This window comes from Carcharodon carcharias, chromosome 21, assembly GCF_017639515.1.
Source record: "Carcharodon carcharias isolate sCarCar2 chromosome 21, sCarCar2.pri, whole genome shotgun sequence".
NCBI classification, from domain to species: Eukaryota; Metazoa; Chordata; class Chondrichthyes; order Lamniformes; family Lamnidae; genus Carcharodon; species Carcharodon carcharias.
Genome location: NC_054487.1, coordinates 25,707,203 through 25,735,137, shown reverse-complemented (window position 1 = coordinate 25,735,137; position 27,935 = coordinate 25,707,203). Strand labels below are relative to the sequence as shown.

Sequence of the window (27,935 nt, the reverse complement as noted above, 5' to 3'; positions counted from 1 at the left end):
AGGTTATACCAGAAACCAAATCATGTGATGTTGTATCACTAGCTGTGGTGATGTGTGTAATTAGCATTTTAAACGATTAGAAGTAACCCATTAACAACCCAAAATAAAAGATTACACTACATAAACCACGGTCCAGTATGTCAACAAAATACTGTGGATGTTGGCAATCTGAAATAAAAACAAAATGTTAAAAATACTCAGCAGCCCCTGGAGAGAAAACGTTGAGTGAAGCAGCTGATGAGGTCATCAGTGCGCGCCGCAGGAGCCCGAGAAAAATCGAGAAAAACCTGGGAGCGCGGAACTCGGCGGTGGGAAGCAGGAGGTCCGGAGGATACGGCGGTGAGAGGAGAGGAGAGCCGAGAACCCGGGGGGACGGGGACGGGGACGGGGACGCAGTTGCGGCCGCGGCGGGGAGGAAGCCGGGGACTCGGGAGCGTGGCGGGTTGTGGGGAGGGGGAACCCGGTTTAGAGGTGTCCTTCCTGCAGTCATGGACGGACAGGATTTTGTTTAACTCATGCCGTGGCCTCGGGGAAAGATACAGTCTGACCGGCAGGAAGTCTGAGCTGCCTCGGTCCAGGCGAAGAGCGGCCTCTGCCACTGGTCCAGCCTCCTGTTTGACCCTCCCAGAGGTAGCCGGGTTTGACCGGACCCTGCGCCGCTTTACAATCAGCCGCACGTTGTGTGAAGGTTTAAAGCTGCAGGTTTTAGTGTCCAGCCAGCAGCAATTCTGCTTCTCCGTCAGTAGACTGGAGGATTAAGGCCCAATCCAGCGATTTTAACAATTTACCAAATTACATCTCGTGGTGTGTTGGCTAGGGACAATGTCGGTGCGTCAACAAGATTGTCCAACTGATTGTAGAGCTGACAAAGAGGATACTGAAAGAAAAATTAATGGGGTGAACAAAAATGTATTAATTCTTGAGCAAAATCACTTGTGACTGCTATCATGTAGTTAATCTCATGAACATCACTTGTGTTCTTTTGGGCAATGTAGAGTAGACGGAGTGTAAAATAACATAGCAGTGGAGGAAAGTAGATTTAGCTGACGTTTTGCTTGTGTGCACTCTGGTGGAATTTTGGAAGTTTAAAATAAATGATCAATGGGAGGAGAGAATTGACTTTGTTCCAACAACAATTTACATTTGTATGTACCTTTTTTTGATAATGAACTGACCATGTTTGCTTATGGTGCTTGAGGGATAGATGTTGGGCAGGACACTGGGGAGAACTCCACTGCTCCTCTTTGAAATAGTGCCATTACGTCCACCAGGAAGGGCAGACATTTAGTGTCTTCAGTTTAACGTCCTGTCTGAAAGGCAGCACCTCTGACAGTGCAGCTCTTCCTCCGTACTGCACTGGAATGTCAGCCTGGATTGTGGGCTCCGATGTCCAGAGTAAGTCTTGAATCCATGGCCTGCGCCTTCCACTTTCTAATTCTGGCATTTATAATCCTGAGGGAAGGCTTTGACCATCTGTTGTTGACAGCAGGTATCAAACATGGGAGCTCTTCACATTTTTTTTTATTCATTCATGGGATGTGGGCATTGCTGGCCTGGCCAGGCCAGTGTTTATTGCCCATATTCAATCTGGTTTTCTAACAGGTCTGATGGCCATCTCCTCATCTGGATCTGGATGTTCTTAACCAAGTGATTGTCGTCCTCAGCTCCCTGGCTGTTCACAAACTCCATTTAGGACCTCCCCCTCGCTGCTGATCCTGCTTCCTGAACATCTCGTTTCCTGGTCGCTCTAGATCCTCTCTCCCTGACCTCTGGGTTGTGACCTCTTTCCTCCTCCCAAACCCTCAGAGTTGCAGCTTCTTTCATGCAGAGAAATGTCCCATGGCACTTTGCAGAGGTGTTCAGAAATAAAATAGATGCTAACTATTGGGTGGGGTGACCAAAGATGGGTTTTAATGGTTTAGAAGAATGAGTTGCAAGAGCATAGTGAATAAAATAGTGTGTGAGGAGTCAGAAGCATATCTACCAATGGCATGGCTAAAAGAGGAGGGATGCTCGAAAGATCAGAGAGCAAGAGAGTTTGGGGCTGGACTGCAGGAGTTTAGAGGCGGGGAAGACAAGACCATGAAGGGATTTATACACAGGAATTTTAAACTGGAGTGGTCCAGAAACCATCACAGTAACGAGGACAGGGTGAAAGGTGAACAGGACTTGGTATGTGATGAGGTACAGGGAGCAGACTTTTGGGTGAGCTTGAGTTTACAGGGTGTGGAGGCTGAACAGGAGCACATTGGAATAGTTGTTTGTTGTGGACAAGGATTTCAGTGGGAGATAAGCAGTGTTTCAAAGATGGAAACGGCTTCAACCTTTACATTTTAACTGGAAGAGGTTGTGCCTCAATCATGCCTGAATATTGGACAAGCAACGTGATGTGCAGTGGAGAGGTTGCGAGCTGGGTGTTGCTATTGTACATGTAGAAGCATGTAATTGAGAGAGGAAACATGCTACGATAGGTACATGGGTGACTACAGAGGTAATGGTGTGAAGATGAGGTAACATTTGTGGAGATGCTCAAGCATCAGATTATCTAAGAGTGGAAGCTCACTAAACTAGAGAATGGAGGAGAGGCACTGGAGGAGACAGTGTGGTCAACTGTCAAAGGCATCAGGAAGACAAGGAGGCATAATGTACCAGGGCCACATTAACCAAGGATATCATTTGTGACTGTGGTTAGGGTCATTTCAGTGCTAAGACAGGGTGGAAACTTGATTTGAGAGATTCAGATATGGAGTTTCTGAAAAGATGGACATGCATGTGGAGAAGCAAAAACATGTTCAAGGACTTAAGAGAAGAAAGGAAGGTGGAGATGATGTAATTTACAAGGAAAGAGAGGTTGAGGTTTTTCTTTGAAGTCTGATGCTTGAGGTTTTTAAGGGAGAGGGATAATACCTGAGGGGTATTATCTAGCATTGGAAGTTTAGTTGTTGACAGGGAAACTAAAGATTGTGGGTTCAGAACTGGGGACGCTAAGCTTTGAGGTGTTGGAGTTTGGCTTGAAGTGGAGTTGGGGGACAGGTGGGCCTGATGCAGCTTTCCAGTTTATTTCCAGTTGCAATTAATCAGACGTTGTAGTTTATTTATAATGTTTTTCCCTTTTAAATTTAAGGTTTGGATCTACTAGACACAAGCAATGGATATCCGACCTAATCAGACAATTTATATTAACAACGTTAATGATAAAGTTAAAAAGGAAGGTAAGTGGCACTGAAGTTTCCTCCACAGTCAACATACTGATATGTTGACCCTGTAATTCAGGTGCGTTATTTGTAAGACATGTGATATGAGCAAAAAACACACTGACTGAAAATCATGGGGCAGTTACAGTGGATTTTTTTTTACAGTTCCCCCAAGTTATTTTCTCCAACAGGAGCCCAGCTATGCTTACTGTCGCTAGTGTTCAGTCTCATTTTAAAATGAAGTTGATCAGTTCTTATAGTAGCCAACTGAGTATTTCCTTCACTTTTAGATGTGCTGTATAAGTCGGAGCACCAATGTGTTAAGACACAGCTGATTAAAGTTTGTGCTGATGAAAGGAAGCACTGAAAAGAAAATTATGCTATAAAATAAAAGCTATGGGATTTGACATAAGTGGATGTGCTGCAATAAATCCTTTATCTTATTCCTTGGTTCGAAGTGGAGTTTACTGTCAGGAATAAAAATGGAAACTGAAACAAAATGATGAGAATGGCCCTTCATTCCAACCTCCCAAGAGAAATATTCGAGTTGCGATAATACTTTGTGATTAAAGCCATGGATTTCTGTGCTATATATTCTTTGTAATTCTATGGTTGTGGTCACAGGAATGGAGGAGAAAAGTGGGGTTTAAAGTGTTCTGTCAATATTCCCTTCCTGACCCTGGTCAATTGGTAAATGTTTTGTAGCATTTGTGAAAGAGAAAGGGATAGAAGAAACATTTTTATAAAACAAATTTTTAAATATTAAAAACAGACTCCTTTGAGTTTGGAGTAGTAACTGATGTTGCATTAGATATTTGCAGCTTAACCAATCCCCCAAACAAAAAGTTTATCAGCCAGATCCACACAGCAATAAATCTAGATAATGAAAAGATAAATTTTTGAATCATCTTCAGTTCTCTGCCCAAAGGCAGGTCTGAACTGCAGTGGCACAATTTCCACCACAGGTAGAACAAGGAGGCAGGTTCCAAATCCACCCAATTGGAACAGGGATTGAACCCTGTGCTGTTGGCACCAATCTGATCCATACCGGCCTTCCAGCCAACCGGACCCCCAAGGAGTCCAAGTTATTGTGGCAACATGCATTTCTACAGATTTCTGTTTGTCATTCTCCAGCATTTTTTTTTTGTTTTTATTGCACTTTTACATGTATGTTGTAGACTGGAGTTATCGTGATGGTAGAGACTGCAATTTTCTTTCTGTTACATGACTGAACAGGAATCTCTCCCACACTTAGCACCTGCCATTGGTATATGATGGAAGGATTTGCAGATTGACACTCAAACCTGTTTGACCGCTTTATGAATCACCTTCCTTGGCCATCCAGTTCTGGAGTAGAACCGGGAGCTTCTGGCCCAGAGGCAAGCACACTACTCACTGCGCCGCAAGGCCCCCCTCTTGAACCTTCTTAACCTTTCAAAAAGGAAAGAAAAACACCTGTGGGTGATGATGCATTAAACCACTTTGGAGTTTTGATGACTAAAGTGTAGGTAGAGTTATTTACAGGGCCCATCAAGCCCCTGCTTGCTCTCTGCAGAGCAATCCACTAACTCCCACCTTCACACTTGATCCCTGTAGTCCTGCAAGTTTTATTTCCTTCAAACAGCCGTCCAATTTCCATTTGAAATCATTGATTGTTTCCACTTCTGCCACCTTCTTTGGCAGCAAGTTCCAGGTCACTGCATTTTTTTAAAAGAAAAGGTCCTCCTCACATTCCCCTGCATTTATTGCCGAGGACCTTAAAATCTGTGTCGCCTAGTCCTTGCACCATCAACTAATGGGAACGTTTTTTATTTTTGTTACCCACCTGTTACAATCTTACTCCTCTATCAAATTTCCCTTCAATCTCCTTATCCCTGTGGAAGACAACCCCAGCTTCTCCAACCTAACCCTGTAACTAAAATCCCCCAATCCTGGAACCATTTTGATAAATCTCCCCTGCATCCTCTCAAGGACCTACACATCCCTCCTAAAGTGTGGTGACCAAACTGGATGCAATAATTTATTTGAGACCTAATCAGAGCTTTATAAAGTTTCAGCATCACTCCCCTGCTTTTGTACTCAGTGCCTCAATTTATGAATCACAAGATCCCATATACTTTGCTACACCTTTCCATCTTCAAAGATCAATGCACATGCATCCTGTTATGAATATCTATTTTATGGTTCATGTTACTATTTTAGTGGTAATTTTTAGTTAAGGAAAGATTAATGTTTAACTCTAGAAAATGGGATAAATGCAACCAAAGCAGCTTGGAGTCTTTTACACTTAAAAGTTTGGGGCCATGTAGAAAACAGAAAGGAAGAATTTTCCAGCTCTGAACATTGGAGATGGAGTTGCAGGCACAGAAAGACAGAGACCTAAGAGAACTTGAGGCTGCTAGGGAAAATTTTACTCTGCCTAGTAACAATGCAAATCTCCAAAACCCAGAAACAGATTTTGAGGCCCTAAAATTCTCCAAATTTGTTCCCAAGTTTGAAGAGGGAGATATAGAGAACATTTTTTTTAACACTTTTAAGAAGGTCAACTACATTGGCCACAAGAATTGTGGACACTCGTGATATAGGGTCAAGGCCCATGAAATCTATTCCACGCTGTCCCCTGACATGACATTTAATTACAAAAAGACCAAAGCCTCAATTCTTAAGTGCTTATGAATGGCCCCAGAAGCTATCATTAGCAATGCTGGAATTCCCATAAGAAACCCACATAGACTTATTTGGAATCCAAAAGAATTAAACAGATCCTGTTCGACTAACGGGCTTTTAAAAAGTAGACGTATTTACGAAGGGATAAGAGAATTGGGACTGTTAGAGGAATTTAAAACTTGCCTCCTCCATTATATAAAAATGCATCTTGAGGAACAGTAGGTACTTCTGCAAGGGCAGCCGCAGTTATGGCTGAGGGCTACAAACTGACTCTCAAGCCGCCGAACCACAGCAGACCTGGGTCAGGTAGTTCATATCAGAAGGAAACAAGGGAGATAGAAGGAACAGAAGTAGATCCAAGGAGAGTAGAGAAAGCAGGGAAAACCAATCTCCAACTTTAAAAAAGGGTAAAAACAGAAAATGCTGGAAAATCTCAGCAGGCCTGACAGCGTTAACTTTGTTTCTCTCTCCTTGGATGCAGTCAGACCTTTCTTATTTCAGATTTCTAGCATCTGCAGTATTTTCACTTTTATTTAAAAAGTGAGCCTGGAAAACAAGCTGACAGGGTTGCACCCTGTCTGCTTCCATTGGGGCAAGTTAGGGTATGTCGAGGAGAACTACTGACATGCCCAGAAAGCCACAGGGCACATGACAGCACAGCTGTGTCTATCTCCACGAAAGTTGTAAGTCTCTGTGCAACCACAAAGAGGGTGCGGATGACAATCAGGATTTTGTACTTAATTTGTGAGTAACATCTCGACCCTGAAATTATCAGCCCACATTTTGTATAATTAATGTTTTTGTAATGGAATGAGGGTGATGGTGGCTCAGGGTAACCGAGACCATTCCGTAGGTCAGCTAACACATGCAGTAAAAACAGTGGCTAATCTCAGAATGGATTTTATATTTTGTATGACGAAATGCCAGTGAAATTAGATTTTTGCCAGCTAGGAGTATAAAATTAAGATGTTGGCCATTTCCTCCAGCCACAAAATTTGCCTCTTTCTGTTCCTCTGATTCCAGCCTCATATGCATCCCTCTCTCCCTTTGCTCTATCAGCCACCAGGCTCCACAGTAAAATTCTCTCCTCAAATCTTGCTTGGCTCTTCTACTTAAAATCCACCTCTTTTTGCTAATTTTTTTTAACTGTTCCTAATTTTTCCTCTGGCTCTGTATTAATTTTATGCCTCTGAAACGCTTTGGGATATTTTTGTGTTAGGCATGTTTAGGGCCTGTGTAACATTCTTGCCTTTGATTTGAATACAAGCCTCATGTCAGGAACCTGAACACATAATCAAGGCACACATTATCCTTTGGAATAGAATTTATCTGTTTATCCCAAACGTATATGGAAAATCAGTCCTGGCTAATATTCATCCCTCAATCAACACCATCAAAAGAGATTAACTGGCCATTTACCTTTTTGCTGTTTGTGGAATGTTGCTGTATGCAGGTTGGCTGTCACATTTGCCTTCAATCATAATTCATTGACTGTGAAGCACTTTAGGATGCTTCCTGAGAATTTGAAAGGTGCCATGTAAATGTGGGTTTGTTCTTCAAGCCCTTGTCATTGTTGCCCATATTAAGGAAATATTTACACAAGTTTACAGTGCTAATATGTGCAGTGTGTTTTAATGCTGCTCATTTTCATCAGACCTGCATGATAAATTACTAAAATCTTGATTCCTTTATGTGCATGAGTAATGAATAACTTAGCAGGCAATTTGTTTTTGACGACTGTCAGTAGTAATTGAAACATAAATCTAATTTGGTTTTTTGTCTCTTCTGATAGGGCATTTGTTGAGCATTGATCAGATAATTGATTTACAATTGATGTCCTTCATGCAGAGATGTTACTGGGTTAATATGCTATGGTAGTGGTAGAACTATGCTGATGACTTACATTTTTTTAGGGAAGATAATATTTTACTGATTTAAAGCAATTTACAAAGAAAATAAAAATAAAGGAGCATGCTGGTGAAGGGCATAATTATATCAGTAAAATGGTAGAATGTGGATACATGCCCACTAGTTACAAATTAGTGAGCTCCTAGCTATTTAACATTGTTCTTGGCTATGGAATAGTTATTATAATATATGAAATATCAAGTTCTAAAAGAGAAATTGTAGCAAATTAATCATTTTTATTTTTCTCTGTAGAGCTGAAGAGAGCATTATATGCACTGTTTTCTCAGTTTGGTCAAATAATTGATATTGTAGCATTGAAGACTATGAAAATGAGAGGACAAGCATTTGTAATTTTTAAAGAGATAACGTGCGCCACAAGTGCTTTACGGCAGTTACAAGGATTTCCATTTTATGGCAAGCCTATGGTAAGTAACTAGTCATAGAAAATTGATATTGTATTACAAAGACATAGAAATAAAGAGCATGTATAGAAGAGTAAGCCATATTATTCATAACTGCTTTTTTAATTCTCACTGTCACTGACTAGGCCAGCATTTATTGTGAATGCCTATATGCCCTTGAAAAGCCTAAAGCTACCATTTGGCAGCATCTGTGGAGAGAGAAACTGTTAACATTTCAAGTTCACGTGACTTCTTCAGAGCTCTGAAAAAGAGTCATACGGACTTGAAACATTAACTCTTTCTCTCTCCACAGATGTGACCAGACCTGCCAAGATTTTCCAGCATTTTCTGTTTTTATTTCAGATTTCCAGCAGCTACAGTATTTTGCTTTTACTAAAGGTAACATTCTTTTGGATCAGAACTTTGATTGATTTCCCAAGCAATGCAATATTCAGGACGAGATTTGAACTATTTATCTTGGTTACGTCTTAAAAATAAGAACACGATATTGCCTCCAGAGGTGTTTGTCCCCATCTTTGGTTGATTTCATCCCCATGCGTGTACTTTCCTGTCCTCCCATTTCATGGGCAAGGCAAAGCATCAGAAACCTGTAACTGGTTCAGTTGTTCCATCATATATTCCTTCTTGACCCTTTGTGGGTGATCAGACAAGCGGAAGACCTATTATCTTATTATTACGAGTGATCCTCATTGGATAATATACCTAATGAACCATCCAAATTCTAAAATATAGCCAGGCCCCTCAATTTCTCATTACAGAATCACAGAATCTTTAAAGTGCAGAAGGAGGCCAGGCGGCCCATCCAGTCTGCACTGGCTCTCTGAAAGAGCATTCTACCTAGTCCTGCTCCCTTCCTTATCCCCAAAACCTTGCACATTCTTTCTTTTCTGATCGAAGCTGCCTCAACCACCCTTTCAGGGCGTTTATTCCTGACTCCAACCACCCTCTGGGTGAAAAAAATCTTTCCTCACGTCACATTTACTCCTTTTGCCAACTATTTTGAATTTATTCCCGGTAGTTCTTGATGCTCCCTTGAGTGACAACAATTTCTCACTATTTACCCTGTCCATACCCCTCAGGATCTTGAATACCTCTATCAGTAGGACTTAAACTTATGTTCTCAGACTTCATTTCTTAAAGGAAAACAGTCCCAACCTCTCTGATCTATCCTCATCGCTACAGTTCTTCATCCCTGAAATCATTCTTGTGATTCTCCTCTGTACTCCAATGCCTTCACATCTTTCCTCAAGTATGGCACCCAGAACTGGATGGAGCACTCCAGATGAGGCAGAACTACTGCCTTATACAAGATTTTTCTTTTCCCACCTATTTCCATTATTTTTAAATCTATACCTTTTATGCCCTTTTGGTCTAATTTCACCCCACCCCCACTAGACCTATCTGTACCTCGCTTGTCCTGCAATCCATCCTTAATTAGCACATTCTTTTAGATAATATCACCACCTTCAACACCTCTTTGTTCTTTTGTCTGTGACATCTTTTGGTTATCTACTCCTATCACTGCTTGCTTGTCCCTACAACCAACCCCACCCCCCCCCCCCCAACCTTAAACCAGCTTATATTTCACCCCTTTTCTATTTTAATTTAGTTCTGTTGAAGGGTCATGAGGACTCGAAACGTCAACTTTGTTCTTCTCCACCAATGCTGCCAGACCTGCTGAGTTTTTCTAAGTATGTTTACCTTGATACTACTCTGATATATCCTCATCAGTTAATACTTCTCTATTTGTCACTGCTAGCTTTTCTTCTATCCATTCTGAATTCCCCCTTGGCTTCCCACCTCCTTGCCCCTGTCCTTCTTGTACAGGCCCACCTGTGTCAGAACCAGTCCCAATGCATAAGAAATCTAAAGCCCTTCCTTCTACTCTATTTCCCCAGCCGTGTGTTGAACTGCTTAATCTTCCTAGTCTTATGCTCACTAGCATGTGTCACGGAGTAATCCTGAAATACTGCCCTTGAGGTCCTGCTTTTTACTTCTTTTCCTAACTCCCTAAAATCTGCTTTCAGGACCTCATCCCTATTCCTACTTTTGTCATTGGTCCTAATGTGAACCATGACCTCTGGCTGTTCACCCTTCCCCAAAAGGGTGTCTTGCAGCTGCTTTGTGACATCCTTGACCTTGGCACCAGAGAGACAATATGCCATCCTGGAGTCATGTCTATGGCTACAGAAACACCTATCCGCTCCCCTAACTTTGGAATCCCTACCACTATAGCACTTCCACTCTTCCTCCTCCCCTCCTGTGCAGCTGAGCCACCTGTGGTGCCACAAATTTGGCTCTTGCTATAGTCTTCAGGAACCAGTATCCAAAAATAGAAAAGCAGTAAGAGAGTGAGATAGTTCAGGAATGCCCTTAGGCTACCTGCCTATTACTCCTAGATACTGTGGTGGCCATCCATTCCTCTCTGCCTGTGTACTTCTCTTCTTAGCTGCGTTGTAACCACCTCTCTAAAGGTGCTATCCACGTAATCCTCAGCCTTGCAGGTGCACCACAGTGACTCTAGCCGTCGCTCGAATTCCACAACCCAGAGCTCACGTTTCTGCAGCTGTGACACCTCCTGCAAATGTAGTCATCGAGGGCACTTTGTGCCTGCACGACTTCCCACTAGGGGCTGAGGAAAGGTAGAAAAATGAAAGGATCACCTCCTTGCCTCTTCCCCGAACTCACTCATTCACTCACCAAACCCCACCTTAAGCACTTCAATGCACACAAAGCAGCACACCATTTTTGTAATTTGATCATGTCACAGATTAGGTATATTTATTCAGTGATGATGTAGCTGTGGGCAATTGCCTTTGTAAATGAACAACTTTTTAAAAAAAAACTTTAAAAGTTGTCCAGTTGGAGGACCTAATTTGTAACCTTGGCCTTAACTGCTAGAAAATGATTAGAAGACGTTAATTGATTAAAGGAAAAAAACTTCCTGCTGCAGAACATTAATGCTTGTACTGTTCAGTACGTTGTGAAGTAATGTTTACTCTAAATTTGGAATGAGGTGCAGCCTGGGCAGGTTAAAGCTCTTAATAAATGCATAAATTCGTTTGGTTGAGAATGTTGTGAATTTGACTACAATGCAGAAGAAATGAATCATTGTGCAAAGTGATTCAAATAGAGACAAAAGAAATTTAAAATATATTGATGCTTTTGAAGTGAAATTTGACACTACAGTGGTCATATTTTGTGTACTTGAGCTATTAAAAGGTGGATGGTAAAGGAAAATATTTATTCTTTTGATTTCTGTTTGTCATCTTCATTTGTAATACAAGCATGATACAAGCTTTATATATTGGAATGAGGCTATAGTGTGTGTCTGTGTGTGTCCAGATAGCACACTCAGAAGTCAATAGGTTAAATGACCTTACAGCCTGCTTAAAAGGAAAGTGGAAAATTCTTAAACGATGCAAAGGATCACCTCGGGGGAAATAGGGAAACATTTAAAGAAGCAAGAAAATAAGCAAAAATTTAAAACAGTGAGACACCCAGCCCAAGAAAATGGGGGAATAAAAAGACAAAATGAGGTTATCAGCATGGGTGCATACACCCCATTCCAACTACATTTTTATAAGGAGTCTACACACAAAGAGCAGTCAGGCTCTGCACCACCACCCCCTCCCTCGGCAGGAAATAAAATTGGGGCTGAAATTAAAGTCTGAGATGAAAATTCGAGGGCTACAGCATGCCCAGCAGAGAGGGGATATGCTGCTTCTAAAGCTTGCACTGAACATTGTCATCAAACCTGCTTACAAAGTGGGTGCTATTGTTGTCTAATGAACTGACCTCTACCTTGTAGGGGCTGAATGGCAACTCTCTGACACTGCCTTCTACCTACCCCCCCGGACCACAACCAAATATCAAGCCATTGTTTCCAGAACAGTCACTGACCTTATCTCCGTTGACCTTCCCTCCAATGCTTCCCAATCCCCCAACCCTGTACAGCTCTCTTCTACATCCTTCCCAAAATCTATAAACAGGACTAACTAAGTAGACCTATCACTTCAGCCTGTTCCTGTCCCTCCGAAATGATTTCTTCCTACCTTGACTCTTTTATTATTTTCTCCCTTGTCCGCTCTCTTCCTGCCTACATCCGAACTCTTCTAATGATCTCTGTCACCTCAGTAGTTTCCAATTTCCTGGTCCTAACTACTCCTCCACGATGGACGTCCAGTCTCTGCACCTGCATACCCCAACAGGATGATTTGAGAGCTCTCTGCTTCTTCCTGAAACTGAGGCCCAACCAGTCCCCTCCAACACCTCCCCCCTCCACCCAGCTAAGCTTATTCTCGCTCTGAACGACTTCTCCTTCAAGTCCACTCACTTCCTTCAAATAAAAAATGCCGCTGTTGGTACCTGCATGGTTCTAAGCTATGTCTGTCTTTTTGTAGGATGTGTCGAACATTTCTTGTTCTGGTCCTACTCATGTGGGAGGGGGTTTGGGAGGATGCCTCCCTCAACACTTTTTCCAGTACATTGATGACTGTATCAGTGTCACATCCTGCTCTTATCCTGAATAGGAAAACTTTATCCACTTTGCTTCCAATTTCCACCCTTCTCTCAGTTTTACATGGCCCATCTCTGGCTCTTCCCTTCTTTTACTTCTCAGCCTATTGCCAGAAATGAAGACAATCAAATGTAGACAATGTTCATTATAAGCCCACTGACTCTTACAGCTACCTTGACTACACTTCCTTACACCCTACACCCATTAAGTACTCCATTCTATTCTCCCAGTTCTTCTGTCTCTGTCACGTCTGTTCCATCTGATGCTATCATCCACAAGTGATTCTCAGATGTCTTTTTTTTCCCTCAACTGAGGACCGCTTCTTCCCACCTATTGTGGTTGACAGGGCCCGTGACAGTGCCACATTTCCCGTGCTACTTTTCTCACCTCTTCTCCCTCATAGAACCACAGTATGGTTTCCCTTGTTCTCATCTTCCACCCTGCCAATCTCTATATCCAATGGATCATTTTCTGCTATTTCTGCCTCCAGTGTAATGCTACCACCAAATACATCTCCCCCCCCCCCCCCCCCCCCCCCCCCCCCCCCACTTCTTTAAGCATTCCAAAAGGACAATTCCCTCTTTGATACACTCACCTACTCTTCAGTCACCCCCAACATCCCATCCCCTTCCACTGAACCTTTCTGTGCAAACGCAAGAAATGTAACACCTGTCCCTTTGCTTCCTCTCTCCTCAGTTCCCAGGGCCCCAAGCACTCCTTCAGGTGAAGCAGCAATTTACTTGTTGTACTTTCAACCTTGTCTACTGTATTCGCTGCTCAAAATGTGTCCTCCTCTACATTGGGGAGATCAAATGCAGATTGGGTGACCACTTTACAGAACACCTCTGTTCAGTCTGCAAGTATGACCCCAAGCTTCCAGTGGCCTGTTATTTTAATTCTCCAGCTTGCTGTTATGCTGGTATTTCTCTCCTCTGCCCACTGTATTGCTCCAGTGAGGCTTAACAGAAACTTGAGAAGTAGCACCTCATCATTCAGTTAAGCACTTTAGGGCCTTCTGGGTGCAACATTGAGTTCAACAGTTTCAAATCGTAACTTTGTTCCCCATTGGTTTACTTTTCTTGTTTCGATTTTTCTTCTCTTTCAGTTAGCACATCTGTTCTAGGCACATCTTTTGTTCCTTTATTTCTCTTCTTTTCTTGTCCCATTTCTATTCTGTTTGGTCCTATTGTCACTCAATCTCTCCTGTCATTCACCCTATCACAGATCTTCCTTTTGTCCTTGTCCTACCCACCTCATGCCCAAAACATATTGCATCTAACTTTTCCCAGTTCTGATGAAAGGTCACAGACCTGAAACATTAAATCTGCTTCTCTGTCTACACAGGTGCTGCCTAAACTGCTAAGCTTTTTTCCGCAGAATTTCTTATCACACTGAACTTGTTTGGAACACTGTCCCAAACATGATGAAGTCAGAGTGAACATAGATGAAGCAGTTGAAATTGCAAGCCACACGAAACTGTCATTCTTGCAGACAATCAGTGGTATTCAGCAAAGAAGACACCCCGTCTGTTGGGTGTCCTTGATGTGGAGAGGACTGAGCAGCAAGTACAAAATACTAGATTGAAAGAGATATGTAAACCGTTGCCTTGCATTGATAATGGGATCAGAGGAGGTGTATCTACCCTGCTTGGTTGCATAACAAAGGGTCAGGACAGGGCAAATGAAAGTGGTGGAAGAGTAAACAAGTGCCATTTACAAAGCAGAAAGTGGGGGGTGATAGTGTGTTTGGTTGCATAATAATGACTTAAGTGATATGGATGCCATGTAGGTTGCAGGTGCTGGTAGGAGGGAAAGTGGAAGCAAGAGGGCACCCAGCAGAGGCAGGGTGATAACATGGACCAAGGCCTATGGGGAACCCTGGCAGGAGTAACATGATCTTTCAGAAAATGGTGCAAGAGGTGGAGTCAGCAGAACAGATGAGGCAAAAAAAACTTGGCAAACGGGATGGAATATTTAAATGAAACATTAAAAAAAGCATGCTAGAGGAGCCAGTGGTCTTTAAATACTTGTCTTTGGAACGCCCCATTCACTACCTTTAAACATTCACTCCTTTCACAGTAGCAGCAGTGTGTACCATCTACAAGTTGCACTGCAGCAAGTCGTCAAGACTCCTTCAACAGCATATTCCAAACCTGTGACCTTTTACCACCTAGGAAGACAAAGGCTGGAGATACTTGGCAACATCACCACTTGCAAGTTCTCCTTCGAGTCACTCAGCATCCTGACTTGGAAATATATTGCCATTCCTTTGCTCCATCAGAATCATGGAACTCCCTCCCTGACAGCCCTCTGGGTGTACTGATGCCACATGAACTGCAGCAGTTCAAGAATCCAGCTCAGCATCACCATCTCGAGGACAGTTAGGGATGGGACCTTTTATCTTTTCCCTTTTTTTAGCTGCTAAATTGCATGTGCGTTTTCATTTTCTTTTTGTTTTTAAAAAGAGGATTTAACCTCCAGTACTGATTTAGCTCATTTCAATTAAAGGAATCTGCATGCATTGAAATAAATACTTTTGTTGACTTTCAATTCTGAGACCCAGAACTTCCCTCTTAAACAATGGAATAGGCACTACATCATTTTAATTCAGTTAGACATCGGGAAGTGTTGCCCCTCAACTCCGGGATCATGTGAAATCTTTATACAATTCTAACCCAGTAGATCTCCGTAATGGAATTTAATTGGAAAGGAGCGCTGATGTTGGAAAGGGAAAATGCTCAGTGCGCAGATTTAAGAATATTAGGGAAAGATTTCCTCCATTTGTTAGGTGTGACAAAATTGTAAATATGCTGTACAAATATGTTGCTACAGCTAACACCCAAGATCTTCCCTAAATGTTATGGGAAAGAAGCTTTACTTTGCATCCAATATGAGTTATACCTAGATGGCTGACCTGGGGCAATGTTATTTTCCCAATGCTGATGTCCTTTTAATGTAGACAAGTACGTGTGTGTTGCAGTGGGTAACTCACCACCTGACTCCCCAAAGCCTATCCACCATTTACAAGACACAGGTCAGGAGTGTGATTGAATACTCTCCACTAGCCTGGATGAGTGCAGCTTCAACAACACTCAAGAAGCTGTACACCACCCTGGACAAAGCAGCCCGCTTGATTGGCGCCCCATCCACAAACTTTCACTACCTCTACCTCTGATACACAATGGCAGTAGTGTGTGCCATCTACAAGATGCACTGCAGGAGCTCACCAAGACTCCTTAGTACCTTCCAAACCCACGACTACGACCATCTAGAAGGACAAAGGGCAGCAGGCGCATGGGAACCTGGAAGTTCCCCTCCAAGCCCCACACCACCGTGACTTAGAAATATATCGTTGTTCCTTTACTGTTGCTGGGTCAAAATCCTGGAACTCTCTCCCTAACAGCACTGTGGGTGTACCTACATGTGGACTGCATCGGTTCAAAAGTCAGCTCACCACCACCTTCTGGAGGGCAATTAGAGTTGGCAATAAATGCTGGCCTAGCCAGCAACGTCTGCATCCCATGAATAGAAAAAAATTTAGATGGGACCCTTCTCCCAAGCAAGTGTATTGTTTATTTAAATCCTATTTACTTCTAGATTTAGTTCTGTCTGGCAGATTTTCTTTCAATTCCATTAAGTCTTTTAAAGTTTGAAGAAACTTCACACTAATTGTTGTTTTTGTATAGGTTTTTCCCTGCTTTTTAATTTTCTTTTAAACTTTGTTAGATATAAGCATTTGCTCCTGGCTTGCCATATCCCTTGATTTAGTGTAACATGCTGAGATTATCCTCATGTACAAAGGGAATGCTTTGTAAATGCAAACTGTTATCGTTGCGGAAAAGCTGGAAATTTGGTTGAGATCAGTACAGAACAGAGAATGAATCTGAAACCTTCCTGGTGACTATTATACAATGGGTCAACTCACTGAGCCATTGCAAGAGCTTAAGTATTCTGAATGTTTAAAAGTTTCTGTTGATGTGATTTATGTAGAATGCTTAATCAGTTTTTTGATATTACATCTCTAACTTTTATAACATAAACTTTATAACTTTTCCTCATTTTGACAGGAATACTGCAACAGCTATGTAAATTTATTATTGATTAAAAATATTAATTTTTTGGTAGTTAAACCCAAAGTAAAATTTTCTCACTATTGTTTAATAATTTCAGTACCGTGGTGAAATGTGCACTTTTTTTTTTGAATGATAAGACCAGGAAAGGTATTATCAAATCTAACAATTTAGTTGTGGTTTGTTTAGGTTTTGGTCAAATTTTTCACAGATGATTTTCATTTTATGAAGAGATTTTTGTTCATGTATGTTCACACAGCAAAGTGCTTTTCGCTTTTTAAAAATCTGTCTTGCTGTAGTCCTAAGCTTGATAGAGGAGTTAAAGGTTAAATCTGACTTTTACCTTTCTTTTGACCCCCTACCCACCCCCCCACCCTCCCATGTTTAAAAAAAACATTGTTAATTTCCAGAAATGTGCAGAACCATTGAGTTTTAGTTGGGTGGGAGGAAGAGAAAACAGTTTGTATAACTACTTCTTATTTAACAAATACATTTTTTTTAAAATGCAGAAATTTTTCATGTTACTTTTTAACTTTATGCCACTAAAGCATTCATTATGTTATGTATATGGAATTGCTTGGTTCACAAAGACAGGAGGATGGCATATACTAGAAAAATGTAATAGTAATTTGTACTTTCCTCAGCGCATTCAGTATGCAAAAACTGACTCCGATATAATTTCAAAAATGAGGGGCACCTTTGCTGATAAAGAAAAGAAAAAAGAAAAGAAAAAGGCTAAGACCCAAGAACAAGCTGCAGCAAATAAAAAAGCTAATCAGGTGAGGACACTCAACACTTTGTTGCTTTGTGACCGTATGATGGGATGATTTGACAGTGGTTGTCTTCGTAACTGCCTGTAGTTGCCTTTATAGTTTATGGTCTTAGATTGTCCAGGAATTACCCATTTCCCAAAAAAACAACCTAAGGTAGGATGATGTGATGAGTACTAACGTATCTTATACTTAGTGAACTGCTAGTAGTACTACTGCAAGGCTGTTATTTAAATTTGAACCCTTCAAGGATTTCATAATTGTGAATTAAAATGTTTGACACTATATTCATATGAATAGATGCAGCATGTAAACTCATTAAATGAAAACCCTTTTATTCATACATTTATCTGAAAGGTAGGGTGGAAAGATGGTACTGTACAGATTGGGCTGCTCCTGACTTTCCCTGATTAGAACCGGGAGTTGAGCTGCTATTTACTCAAATTGTATAATAGTTGTGGCTATGGAGTTTGCTTTGTATTGTGGGGGAATTAACATTTTGAAATAGCCATAAGTTGGGTGTTATTTTATATTATAAAATGTAATATTTCAATGTACCTTGATGGTATGAATAATCATTGCTATGTTCAAGGGGGCTTGTGCTTTCTTGTTATTTTAGATAAATCTCACTACTGACAAGACTCTTTGGCATCCACTTAATGTCTTACTAAAATATTTCAAATTATGGTGCAAATTCTGTTTTGAAATGGAAATTTGTAAATAAACTGTTTAACCATAATATACCATACCAATATATTGTTTGGGGGAATATTGCTTTATGCCTAATAACTTGGTTGGTTGTTTATTCTCGCCACTTTTTGTGTTAAAATAGCTTGCATTAAAATGAGAAGCAAACTTAATTTCTTTGTAGTCTGGAAGCTCTTTTTGCATATTCTGAAACTTCAAATTACTTCTTAATTTTAGGGAACAGCACAGATGGCAACTTCAAACTCTAACCAGACTACCTCCTCAGCAAATCAGGTATGCTTTAAGAACTTAAGAACTAGGAGCAAGAATAGATCATATTGCCCCTTGAGCCTGTCTCAACATTTGATACGATTGTGGATCTGCCTCAGCTCCACTTTCTCACCCATTCCCCCTATCCCTCGATTCCCTGAGAAATTAAAAATCTATCCATCCCAGCCTTGAATATACTCAACGATGGAGCATCCACAGTACTCGGGTAGAGAATTCCAAATATACTGGATGAAGAAGTTTTTCATCTTCTCAGTTCTATATGATTGACCCCTTATCCTGAGGCTGTGCCTGTGTTCTAGATTGCCCAACCAGGGAAAACTGCCTTTTCATAATCTTGTATGTTTCAATGAGATCATCTCTTATTTTAAGTTCTAGAGAGTATAGGATTAATTTATTCAGACTTTCATCATAGGACAGCCCTCTCATCCCAGGAACCAATCTAGAGACCTTTCACTGTACTGCCTCTAATGTAAATGTGTCCTCCTCTAGATATGGAGATTAAAACTGTGCATGGTGCTCCAGGTGTGATCTCACCAAAGCGCTGTACAATTGTAGCAAGATTTTCTTATTGTAAGGGGATTGGAGTACAAGAATAAGGGCCACCATGCCATTTGCCTTCCAAATTCCTTTCTGTACCTGCATGCTAATTTTTTGTGTTTCTTGTGTGAGTGCATCCAAGTCTTTCTGAACATTAACATTTAAAAGTTTCATGCCTTTTAAAAGATAACCTTACACTTCCCCACATTATACTCACCTGCCACCTTGTCACCCACTTAAAACCTGTCTATCTCTTTGCAACCTCTGTGTTCTTCCACACAACTTGCATTCAGGTTAATTGTTTAGTCATGTCACTTTGTTAAAATAGCTTGCAGTAGAAAGTGGGGATAAATGGGTCACTTTTGGGTTAGCAAACTGTAATTATTGGAGTGGCACACGTATCATTGCTGGGGTCTTAACAACTTGGATGAAGGGACTGAGTGTATAGTAATTAAATTTGCTGATGACACAAAGATAGTATAGATAGGGCAGAAAAGTAAATTGTCAAGAGGACATAAGTCGAGGGATTTAGATGGGTTAAGTGAGTGGGAAAAAATTTGGCAGGTAGAGTATAATGTGGCAAGATGTGAACTTAGCTGCTTTGGCAAGAAGAATAGAAAAGCAGTATATTATTTAAATGGAGAGAGACTGCAGAACTCTGAGGTATAGAGGGATCTGGGTATCTTGGTGCATGACTCTCAACAATTTAGTATGAAGAATGAGAGGTGACCTGATTGACGCAAAAGATCCTGAGGGGACTTGACAGGTTGGATATTGAGTGAATGTTTCCCTTTGTGAAGAAGTCTAGAACTAGGGGACACAGTTTTAAAAATTTAGGGGTGTCCCATCCCAAGGTGGGGATGAGGAGCATTTTTTTAAAATCTGGGTTGTTAGTCTGTGGAATTCTGTGCCCCAGAGAACAGTGGAGGCTGGGTCATTTAACATATATTCAAGACTGAGTTAGTACATGTTTGATCGACAAGGGAGTCAAAGGTGGTTATGGGGGGCAAGCAGGAAAGCAGACTTAAGACCACAATCAGATTAGCCATGGTCTTAGTGAATGATGGGGCAGATGCCTTATTCCTGATGCTAATTCTTGTGTTCATTTCACCTAGTTTTGAATTGTTCATGAGCTTGAATACGTTACATTCAGTCTCTTCTAAGTCATTGATATAGAGTGTGAATAGTTGAGGCTCCAGTACTGATTCTTGCAACACTCCTCCACTATTTACAGCTTGCCAAATTGAAAATGCTCTGTTTTTCATTACTCTTTGCTTCCTATCTGTTGACCATTCCACTATCCGTGCTTTTATATTACTCCTAAATCCAATGAGCCATTATATTGAGTATTAACCTTTTGTGTGGCACTTTACTGAAATGTTTTTGAAAATCCAAGTAGATTACATGTACTGGTTTTCCTCTTTATCTACCCCACTAGATACATCCTCAAAAAATGTCTAAAAAATTTGTCAAACGTGATTTCCCTTTTGTAATACTTGTTGACTGATCATTCTAGGATTTTTAATTTTCTCAATACATTCCAGCATTTTCTTAGCGACTGATATCATGCTAACTGGCCTATAATCCCGTTTTCTCCCTCTTTCTTTTCTTGAATAGTAGTGTTACAGTTTCTAAATTCCTATCTGCTGGGACCTTTTCTAGAATCTGGGAAGTTTTGGAAAATCATGACCTATGCATACACTGTCTCTGCTTATTTTTGCCCAAATCGCTCTTCTGCTCTATTGCCTTAATCTTTTCTCTTTAGAATTCGAAATCTCCTTTTCCCTTTTACTTGACCAACGCCCCTCCCTTTTTAGCTTAAAGCTCTAGCCCTAGCCCTAATTATATGATTAACCAGAATGCTAATTCCAGTTCAAATGGAGACAATCCCAACAGAATAGCTCCCACTGAGTACTGGTGCCAGTACCCCATGAATCAAAGCCCCTTCTTCCTATACCACTCAGCCATATGTTTAATTCTCTAATTTGCTTGACTCTGTGCTAATTGGCATGTGACTTGGGTAACAATCCACAGATTATTACCTTTTGAGGGTCTACATTTAATATGCACCCCAACTCCTCAAACTCTGTCAAGTAAGACTAGGAGTGATGTTCTGCCATGTTGTTGATTCCTAGATGGATCATGACGACTAGATCCTCCCCTCGCACTCTTGCCAGCCCTGAACAGATGTTTTTAACCCTGGCACGTGACAGGCAACAAACCCTTTTCAAACTCCTGGTTGTGTCTGAGGAGAACAGTATCTATTCCCCTGGCTATATTGTTTCCGATCATCATCATCATCACACCCCCCATTTGAATGGTCTACTGCACCATAGCTCTGTGGTCAGTTTGCCCATCCATCCTGTAGTCTTATTCTCATCCGCAAGGTTGCAAGTACCTTGTACAAATTGGTCAAAGTCTAAGGCCAAAGCTCCTCCATCACTATCTCCTGGATACTGATACCTCCCTTCCTGAAATTAAAAGTCTGATGATGACCATGAAACCATTGCTGATTGTCGTAAAAACCCATTTGGTTCTCTAATGTCATTTGGGGAAGGAAATTTGCCATCCTTACCTGGTCTGGCCTACATCTGACTGCAGACCCACAGCAACGTGGTTGACTCTTAAATGCCCTCTAAGCAACGGCAGTTAGGGATGGGCAATAAATGCTGGCCTAGCCAGTGACGCCCACATCCCTTGAATGAACTAAAAAATACCTGATTTGTAGTCACGCTTTCCTGTCCCTGACTATTGGCTAATTCTAAAGTGGTACTTGACCTAAGGGAGTGTGACTAACTCCTGGAACAAGGTGTCTGGTAACTGCCCCCTCCATGATGCCCCACAATGTCTCGGACTCCAGCTCAACCATTGCACGTTGAAGTTCCTTGCACAGCAGACTCTTCCCCACAGGTAGTGGATCACAATGTTCTCTACAAACTACCCCATACTGCTGTTATTGCACACCACATGCACTGCCATGTCTTTCCAACAATATATATTTATTTGACCAGCGGATCTGGAAGACATTTAAGGTCAAATTAGTGTCTTTATTGCAACAGTAATTCTATAAGTAAAGGATTTCTAGTTATTCTTTAATTAAAAACTTCAACTGGATCAAAACTACTTGCTCCTGGAAAGGCTACTTAAAGCTGTCCATGTGTAAAAACAGGTCTAGGAATATAAATACAAATGGTTTTCAAGAGTCTGGCCTTGTGACTTGTTCATACAAAGTCTAATTGGGAGCTGTTTTCTCCTGAGTTGAGAAGATAGGTTTACATCTGATGGCTGTGATATCATTTGAGGAATAAAGCTGGCCCAGATCGTCCAGTTGCAGTGGAGTGGGCACGCCTGCCGCTGACTGCGATTTTTAAATTGCCCACTTACCATTTTAAGCTGGAGCCTTTGTACCCTCTGGTCCTAGCTCCAGTTAAATCCAGCGACCAACAGAGTGGGAGGCTAAATGGCGAGTGTTATTCCAGTGAAGCTATGCCCCCTTTTCTTCATGAACTGAAGAGACAACCCTTCAGGTCTGTCTTCATTCACTTCTTTGACATACTGTTTTTAAATGGACTTACCAACCTCTGAAATTGCATAGCCTAACTACCACCCCTACCGTCCCCAACAACAATGTTCATCACGCCCTCACAGCCCACACCCCCTCCCCACTGCCACCGGCATGGTTCACCTTGAACAATGCTCATTCCCCCTCCCTGCAGACCCCCAACAATACTCATTCTTCCAACATGCTGGACTGGAGCCAGGGATTCCAGAACGTGAGTCTGGGGGATTTGTAGGGGTGAGCGTTGTCAAGGTGGGGGGGGTGAACATTAGACATTACCAGGAGGGTTGCTGAGCAGTGTCAGGAGGCAGGTGAGCATTCAGGCTGCTGTGGATCCTGGAGTGCTTCACTAGTTGATTTGCTTCAAGCTGCACTCCTTAGCAGTCTTTGCACATGATAAGAAAAGAGCCAAATAAATCTTGGCAAGCAGGCGAAGTCTCCTGGTTCTGGCCATCCGTTCCCACTGTTGGAAGGAATCGTGTAGCAGCCCAGGCAGGGTAAGACTGGAAATTGGAAGTTTAAACTTTCCATAAGTAACTCGCATCTGCACATTACAGGACTTCCTCTGGGTTCCAAAGACCATCAGTGACTTAAGTTCAGTTGTTTACTGTTGCCCTTTTTGGAAGATTCAGATCATTATTTCCTTGAAATCTGCCTGTTGTAATTTTGGCATCTATCATCAAAACAGCTTCCTAAGTCCCGAACTTTTTCCATTACAACATCTTTGTAGAGCGGAAAACCACAGTGCAGGGAGGAATAAGATAAATTTTCCCCAGTGTTTGTTAATGCATCTTTTATCATAAAATGTATGATGCTATTCTCTGAAGAAATCTCACATATTAAGTATCCAGATTGTGTCACGTAACTTGGGTTTCATAGTTCTTCTGGTTAAATTGAATCTGTATAATACAGAATGTCTAGGGTGTACATTTAAGTTGCATTATTCATCTGTGATATATTAATAGGAATTGAATTGCATTTACCAGCAGTTTGAGAGATCCCAATTAATCAAGTTATTTTGATGTATAAATTACAGTTGATTTTATTTTTCCCCCATGTGGAAATAATAGCCGTTAGCATTCATTCTGTCTTTCTCCCTCAAAGGTACCAGACAATCCACCCAACTATATTCTATTCCTCACTAATTTGCCTGAAGAGACCAATGAGATGATGTTGTCCATGCTGTTTAATCAGTAAGTAGAAATTGAAAGTTCCTATAAATGTTAGTTGGATTGTTTTATGTATTAATGTTGCAAAAAGGGATTTTTTTCTCCAAAACACACTTCCTTTTTATTGAAGGAAATACTAAATTTATCTTGGATTTATTCACTTTACGAATAAAAGGAAAAAAAGTTTGTTTTATTTGCCAGAAATGATAACCTCCATGTCCATTACATAGAGCATTTCAGAGCAACTCTGTTGCACATGGGGTGCAACTTAACACCCGCCTGAGACTACTGTGAAGCTGACCAACACTGGAAAAATATGCTACAGGCTGAGGATGCAAATTCCACATCTGTAAGGTGGTTTACCATGCTTAGGCAGTTTCATTTAGCCAACTGGTTTGAACTTGTGTGTCTGTTTGCAGTGGCAGAAGAACAATTAACATTTATAATTTGACTATTTGAAAATCAGCTATTTTCCAAAATAAAAGTATTTTCAATAAACTATGCTCCACTTATATCTTGCATTCTTTTTAACTAATTATTAACTACTTTGCCAATAAGTAACATGGTATTATTTCAGATTACACATAGATGCTCCTATCTACTGAAACTATTGTTGCAAAAATTTAGTTCATAATTCATATGTACGAACAAGGAGCAGGAGATGGCCATTCAGCCCTTTGAGCTTGCTCTGCCATTTGATAAGGTCATGGCTGATCTAATAGTAACCTAAAATCAGCATCTCACCTACCCCCGATAACCAATCACCCCCTTGCTTACCAAGAATCTATCCACCTCTGCCTTAAAAATATTCAAAGATACTGCTTCACTGACTTTTCAGGAAGAGAGTTCCAAAGAGACACGACCCTCTGAGAGAAAAAATTTCACCTTATCTCCATTTTAAATAGGTGATGCCTTATTTTTGAACAGTTTTAGAATATAACTTTTAGTTTCATGAACTAAAGTTTGAACTGTAGATAAATGGAGGTATCTGGTTGAAACTGGTAAACACAACTCTAAATGCAATTCGAACAAGCCTGGTTTTATTACACTTTGATAGCTTTGTTTATTCATTAAGGTCAGAGTTGACACTGGGAACACTTGGGTAATGGAGGACTATCATTAGGCTTGTTTTAGAACTAGAGGGTCTCCCCTTACTTCAACAAAGGCTTTAAATTGTGTGCAGTTTCCTGATGAAAGGAAGCTGAGAGCAGCTTTGTCAACATGGGGTTTCTCTGGACCCAGGGAATCTGGAGAAAGGTTCATGAGCTCCGTTAGCAATATAAATGATTCTGTAATCCATATGAATAAAAAAGATTTGTGTTGAAGGGTAAAATAATTTATTTATATTTCTGTTTGAGACCATCCAACAGCATGCCATCTCTTCAGATGAGCTATGAGGGTGGAAGGTTTTTTGTTTAGTTTATCTATCTGTTTGCTGACAGAAGCCAGCAGTTCAGCTTGGGAACAGACCAAGGCAGTTGCAGTTTTGCTTTGATATAGACTGCACTGGATTGAGGAAGCCCACAGGAGATGTTAGTCAGTTAGGCCTGCACTTCAAGCAGAGAAAATGCTAACTTCATCATTCACCTGCATGGAATGCGGGTGGCGCTCTATCTCAGTTTAGATTTTGAGGGAAAAGCAGCTGGGTGATTTGTTCTAGCTTGTAGCTAGTGGAAGAAATCCACAGGGGTCCTCACAGCCTTATGACAGAAGGCAGGCATCAGAGTTAGCTTGGAAGCTGTGAGAAGGCAGTTTGGATATCTGCCAGCAAACAAAACAGGGAGCTGAGGCATACACAGTTGTAAGGTATTAAATAGAAGTTGGAGGGTCACTTAGCCAAAAGGCTAATACAAGGATTCCCTTAAAGTATTACCTCAAGAGTAGCTGAAACACTTGAGCATTAAAGTGAATTCCAGGGGGTTGGTTCCTGAAGAAGTGAATGAACCTTAATGATCATTGTAAAGTATAAAAGAACCCTTGGGGAGTGGGGGTGGGTGGGCAGAGTTAGAACTAAGTAGCCCTAGCGGTGTGCTGACCTGCAGTAAAGCAGCTGCCTCTCCCACTTAGACAGTCAGTCAGCATTTTTTTTACTCTCGAGAATCCTGTAGAAAGTCAGTTTTCTGTTTGGTACTCCCCCTTAACAGCACAACCGAGATCGGGAATTAAGCAGATTGGGTGAATTGCAGACATAAACGCATGTGTCTCCAGTTTTGTACAGCAGTGCCACTGTTACTATAATTTTCAAGTTGGTGGATTTGAGTTATTTGAAAGTGAGCTTTGCAGGGCCAAGCTTGTTTAGAACTTGCTCACTGACACTGTTTCTTAAAATGAGATTATTTAAACATAAGTATAAACCAGTTGTATGAATTGATGTTTAATATTGTACATTAACACATCAACAAATCCAAATTTTGAAGCCTAGACAGTGTTCTTAAGATTGGCGCATTTTCATAATATTCAACTACTTCATGTGTTCTTGTCATTTGTAGAAAGAATTTCAGTTCCTAACAAAGATCTGTTGCTCATCAATGGTCACAAAAGCCATTCATATTAGTTTGTTTTATCCTGCAGGAGTTGGCATCTCATATTTGCTACATTCCTGTTTTTGCATTTGCTCAATGTTCTGTACGCGTAAATGCTAAAATTTCTCTTAATAGTTTGTTTAGTATATTTAAGCCAAAAATTGAAATAAATTAGCTGCACAATCAATTTAAACTACAAATCAAAGGTGTTTTTTGCTATTTGAAATATTTGCATATTTTCAAACCAGATTGCTTCTATTTTAATAACTTAGGTTCCCTGGTTTCAAAGAGGTGCGTTTAGTACCTGGCCGACATGACATTGCTTTTGTGGAATTCGAAAATGAAGGACAGGCTGGGGCTGCACGTGATGCATTACAGGGATTCCGAATTACACCATCTCATGCCATGAAGATCACTTATGCCAAGAAGTAATTTTTAAAGCCATCAGGGTGAAAAACTGTTCCAACTTGCTTATTTTGACCTTGATTGCAGTTTACGTATCACCAGGGGAGAAAAACAAAAATTATGAAGCAATTAACTACTTTGTGGGCTTCTCTCAACAATTGCAGTCTATCAAAAATTGAAATGTGGCTTACAAATGGAAAATAATTTTTCTGTAAATATTGACTGCTGACATCTGGGAATGCAAAGAGACCGTCTCCAATGTTTTATACAATAAAAGTAGGTTTTTCAGTAACTTTGTCAGAATAATAGTTATTTTATAGAGTAAAATTTGGAATTAGGTTCTTGCATTTCAGATTTCTTTGTAGCTCACAATGAGCCATATAAACTTTGACTAAAATTGTGCAAGAGTTGTAAGAAAATATATATATACCATTTTCAGATTCTTAAATTGATCTGTTAGAACCTGCTCCAGCACCATGGAATCCAACATCTCTAACAATGCTGCTCTTCATTATAAAGCAACCACCTAATAAAGTTTGACATAATCTGTCATTTACATGGGATGAAGACCAGCGCCAGTGTATAATTTTAAATTGACTAACTTGGCAGAAAACATATGGGGAATTGCATAAACTGATGATGTTTACTTAAATTCTATTAGGAGAGAGATGGAACACATATCAGCTGAGCATGCAGACTCCATACTAAACAAAAAAAAGCAAGTGTAGACTCATTACATTTAGTGATGTGAACTGTCTTGGGAAATTTTACAGCAACATTATCAAAAAAAAAGATACCAAACCACGTGAGATATTCGGGCTGATGACTTTAAGGAGCATCTTAAAGGAGGAAAGAGAGGGGTGGAGGTGTTTGTGGAGGGAAGCCCAGAGTTTGAGCCTTGGCAGCTGAAGGCATTGTGGAGTGACTAAACTCTGGGATAGTTGGGAATTGAAGAAGCGCAAGCATCTCGAAGGGTTGTAAAGATGGAAATTAGAAATAGGGAGGGTCAAGGAAATGGAGCAATTTTGAAACCAGCATGGGAATTTTAAAGCTAAGGTGTTTCTTAGCAGAGAACCAATGTACATCAGTGAGTGCAAGTGGTTAAGTGAACAGGACTTGGTGTGAATTAGGACATGGGCTGCAAAAGTTTTGGCTGGCCAGGAGTGCGTTGGAATTTTACAGGCAATAAAGGCATGGATGAGGGTTTCAGAAGCAG

The 27,935-nt window shown here is 40.9% G+C and overlaps 1 protein-coding gene across 2 annotated transcripts; it reads left to right on the top strand.

The window, feature by feature from the left end:
- The first annotated feature begins 190 nt into the window (after nucleotides 1-190).
- On the top strand, nucleotides 191-27,011 carry snrpb2 (small nuclear ribonucleoprotein polypeptide B2). 2 transcript variants are annotated; one of them, XM_041215375.1, is made up of 7 exons: nucleotides 191-339; nucleotides 3,125-3,212; nucleotides 8,022-8,194; nucleotides 17,424-17,558; nucleotides 18,474-18,530; nucleotides 23,728-23,816; nucleotides 26,587-27,011. In XM_041215375.1, the coding sequence occupies exons 2-7, from the start codon at nucleotides 3,149-3,151 to the stop codon at nucleotides 26,744-26,746; spliced, it is 678 nt and encodes a 225-aa protein (XP_041071309.1). In that variant the 5' UTR covers nucleotides 191-339; nucleotides 3,125-3,148; the 3' UTR covers nucleotides 26,747-27,011. The 2 variants fall into 2 exon arrangements, with proteins under 2 accessions (XP_041071309.1, XP_041071310.1); XM_041215376.1 differs by lacking the exon at nucleotides 191-339 and adding an exon at nucleotides 1,266-1,395.
- The last annotated feature ends 924 nt before the right edge of the window (nucleotides 27,012-27,935 follow it).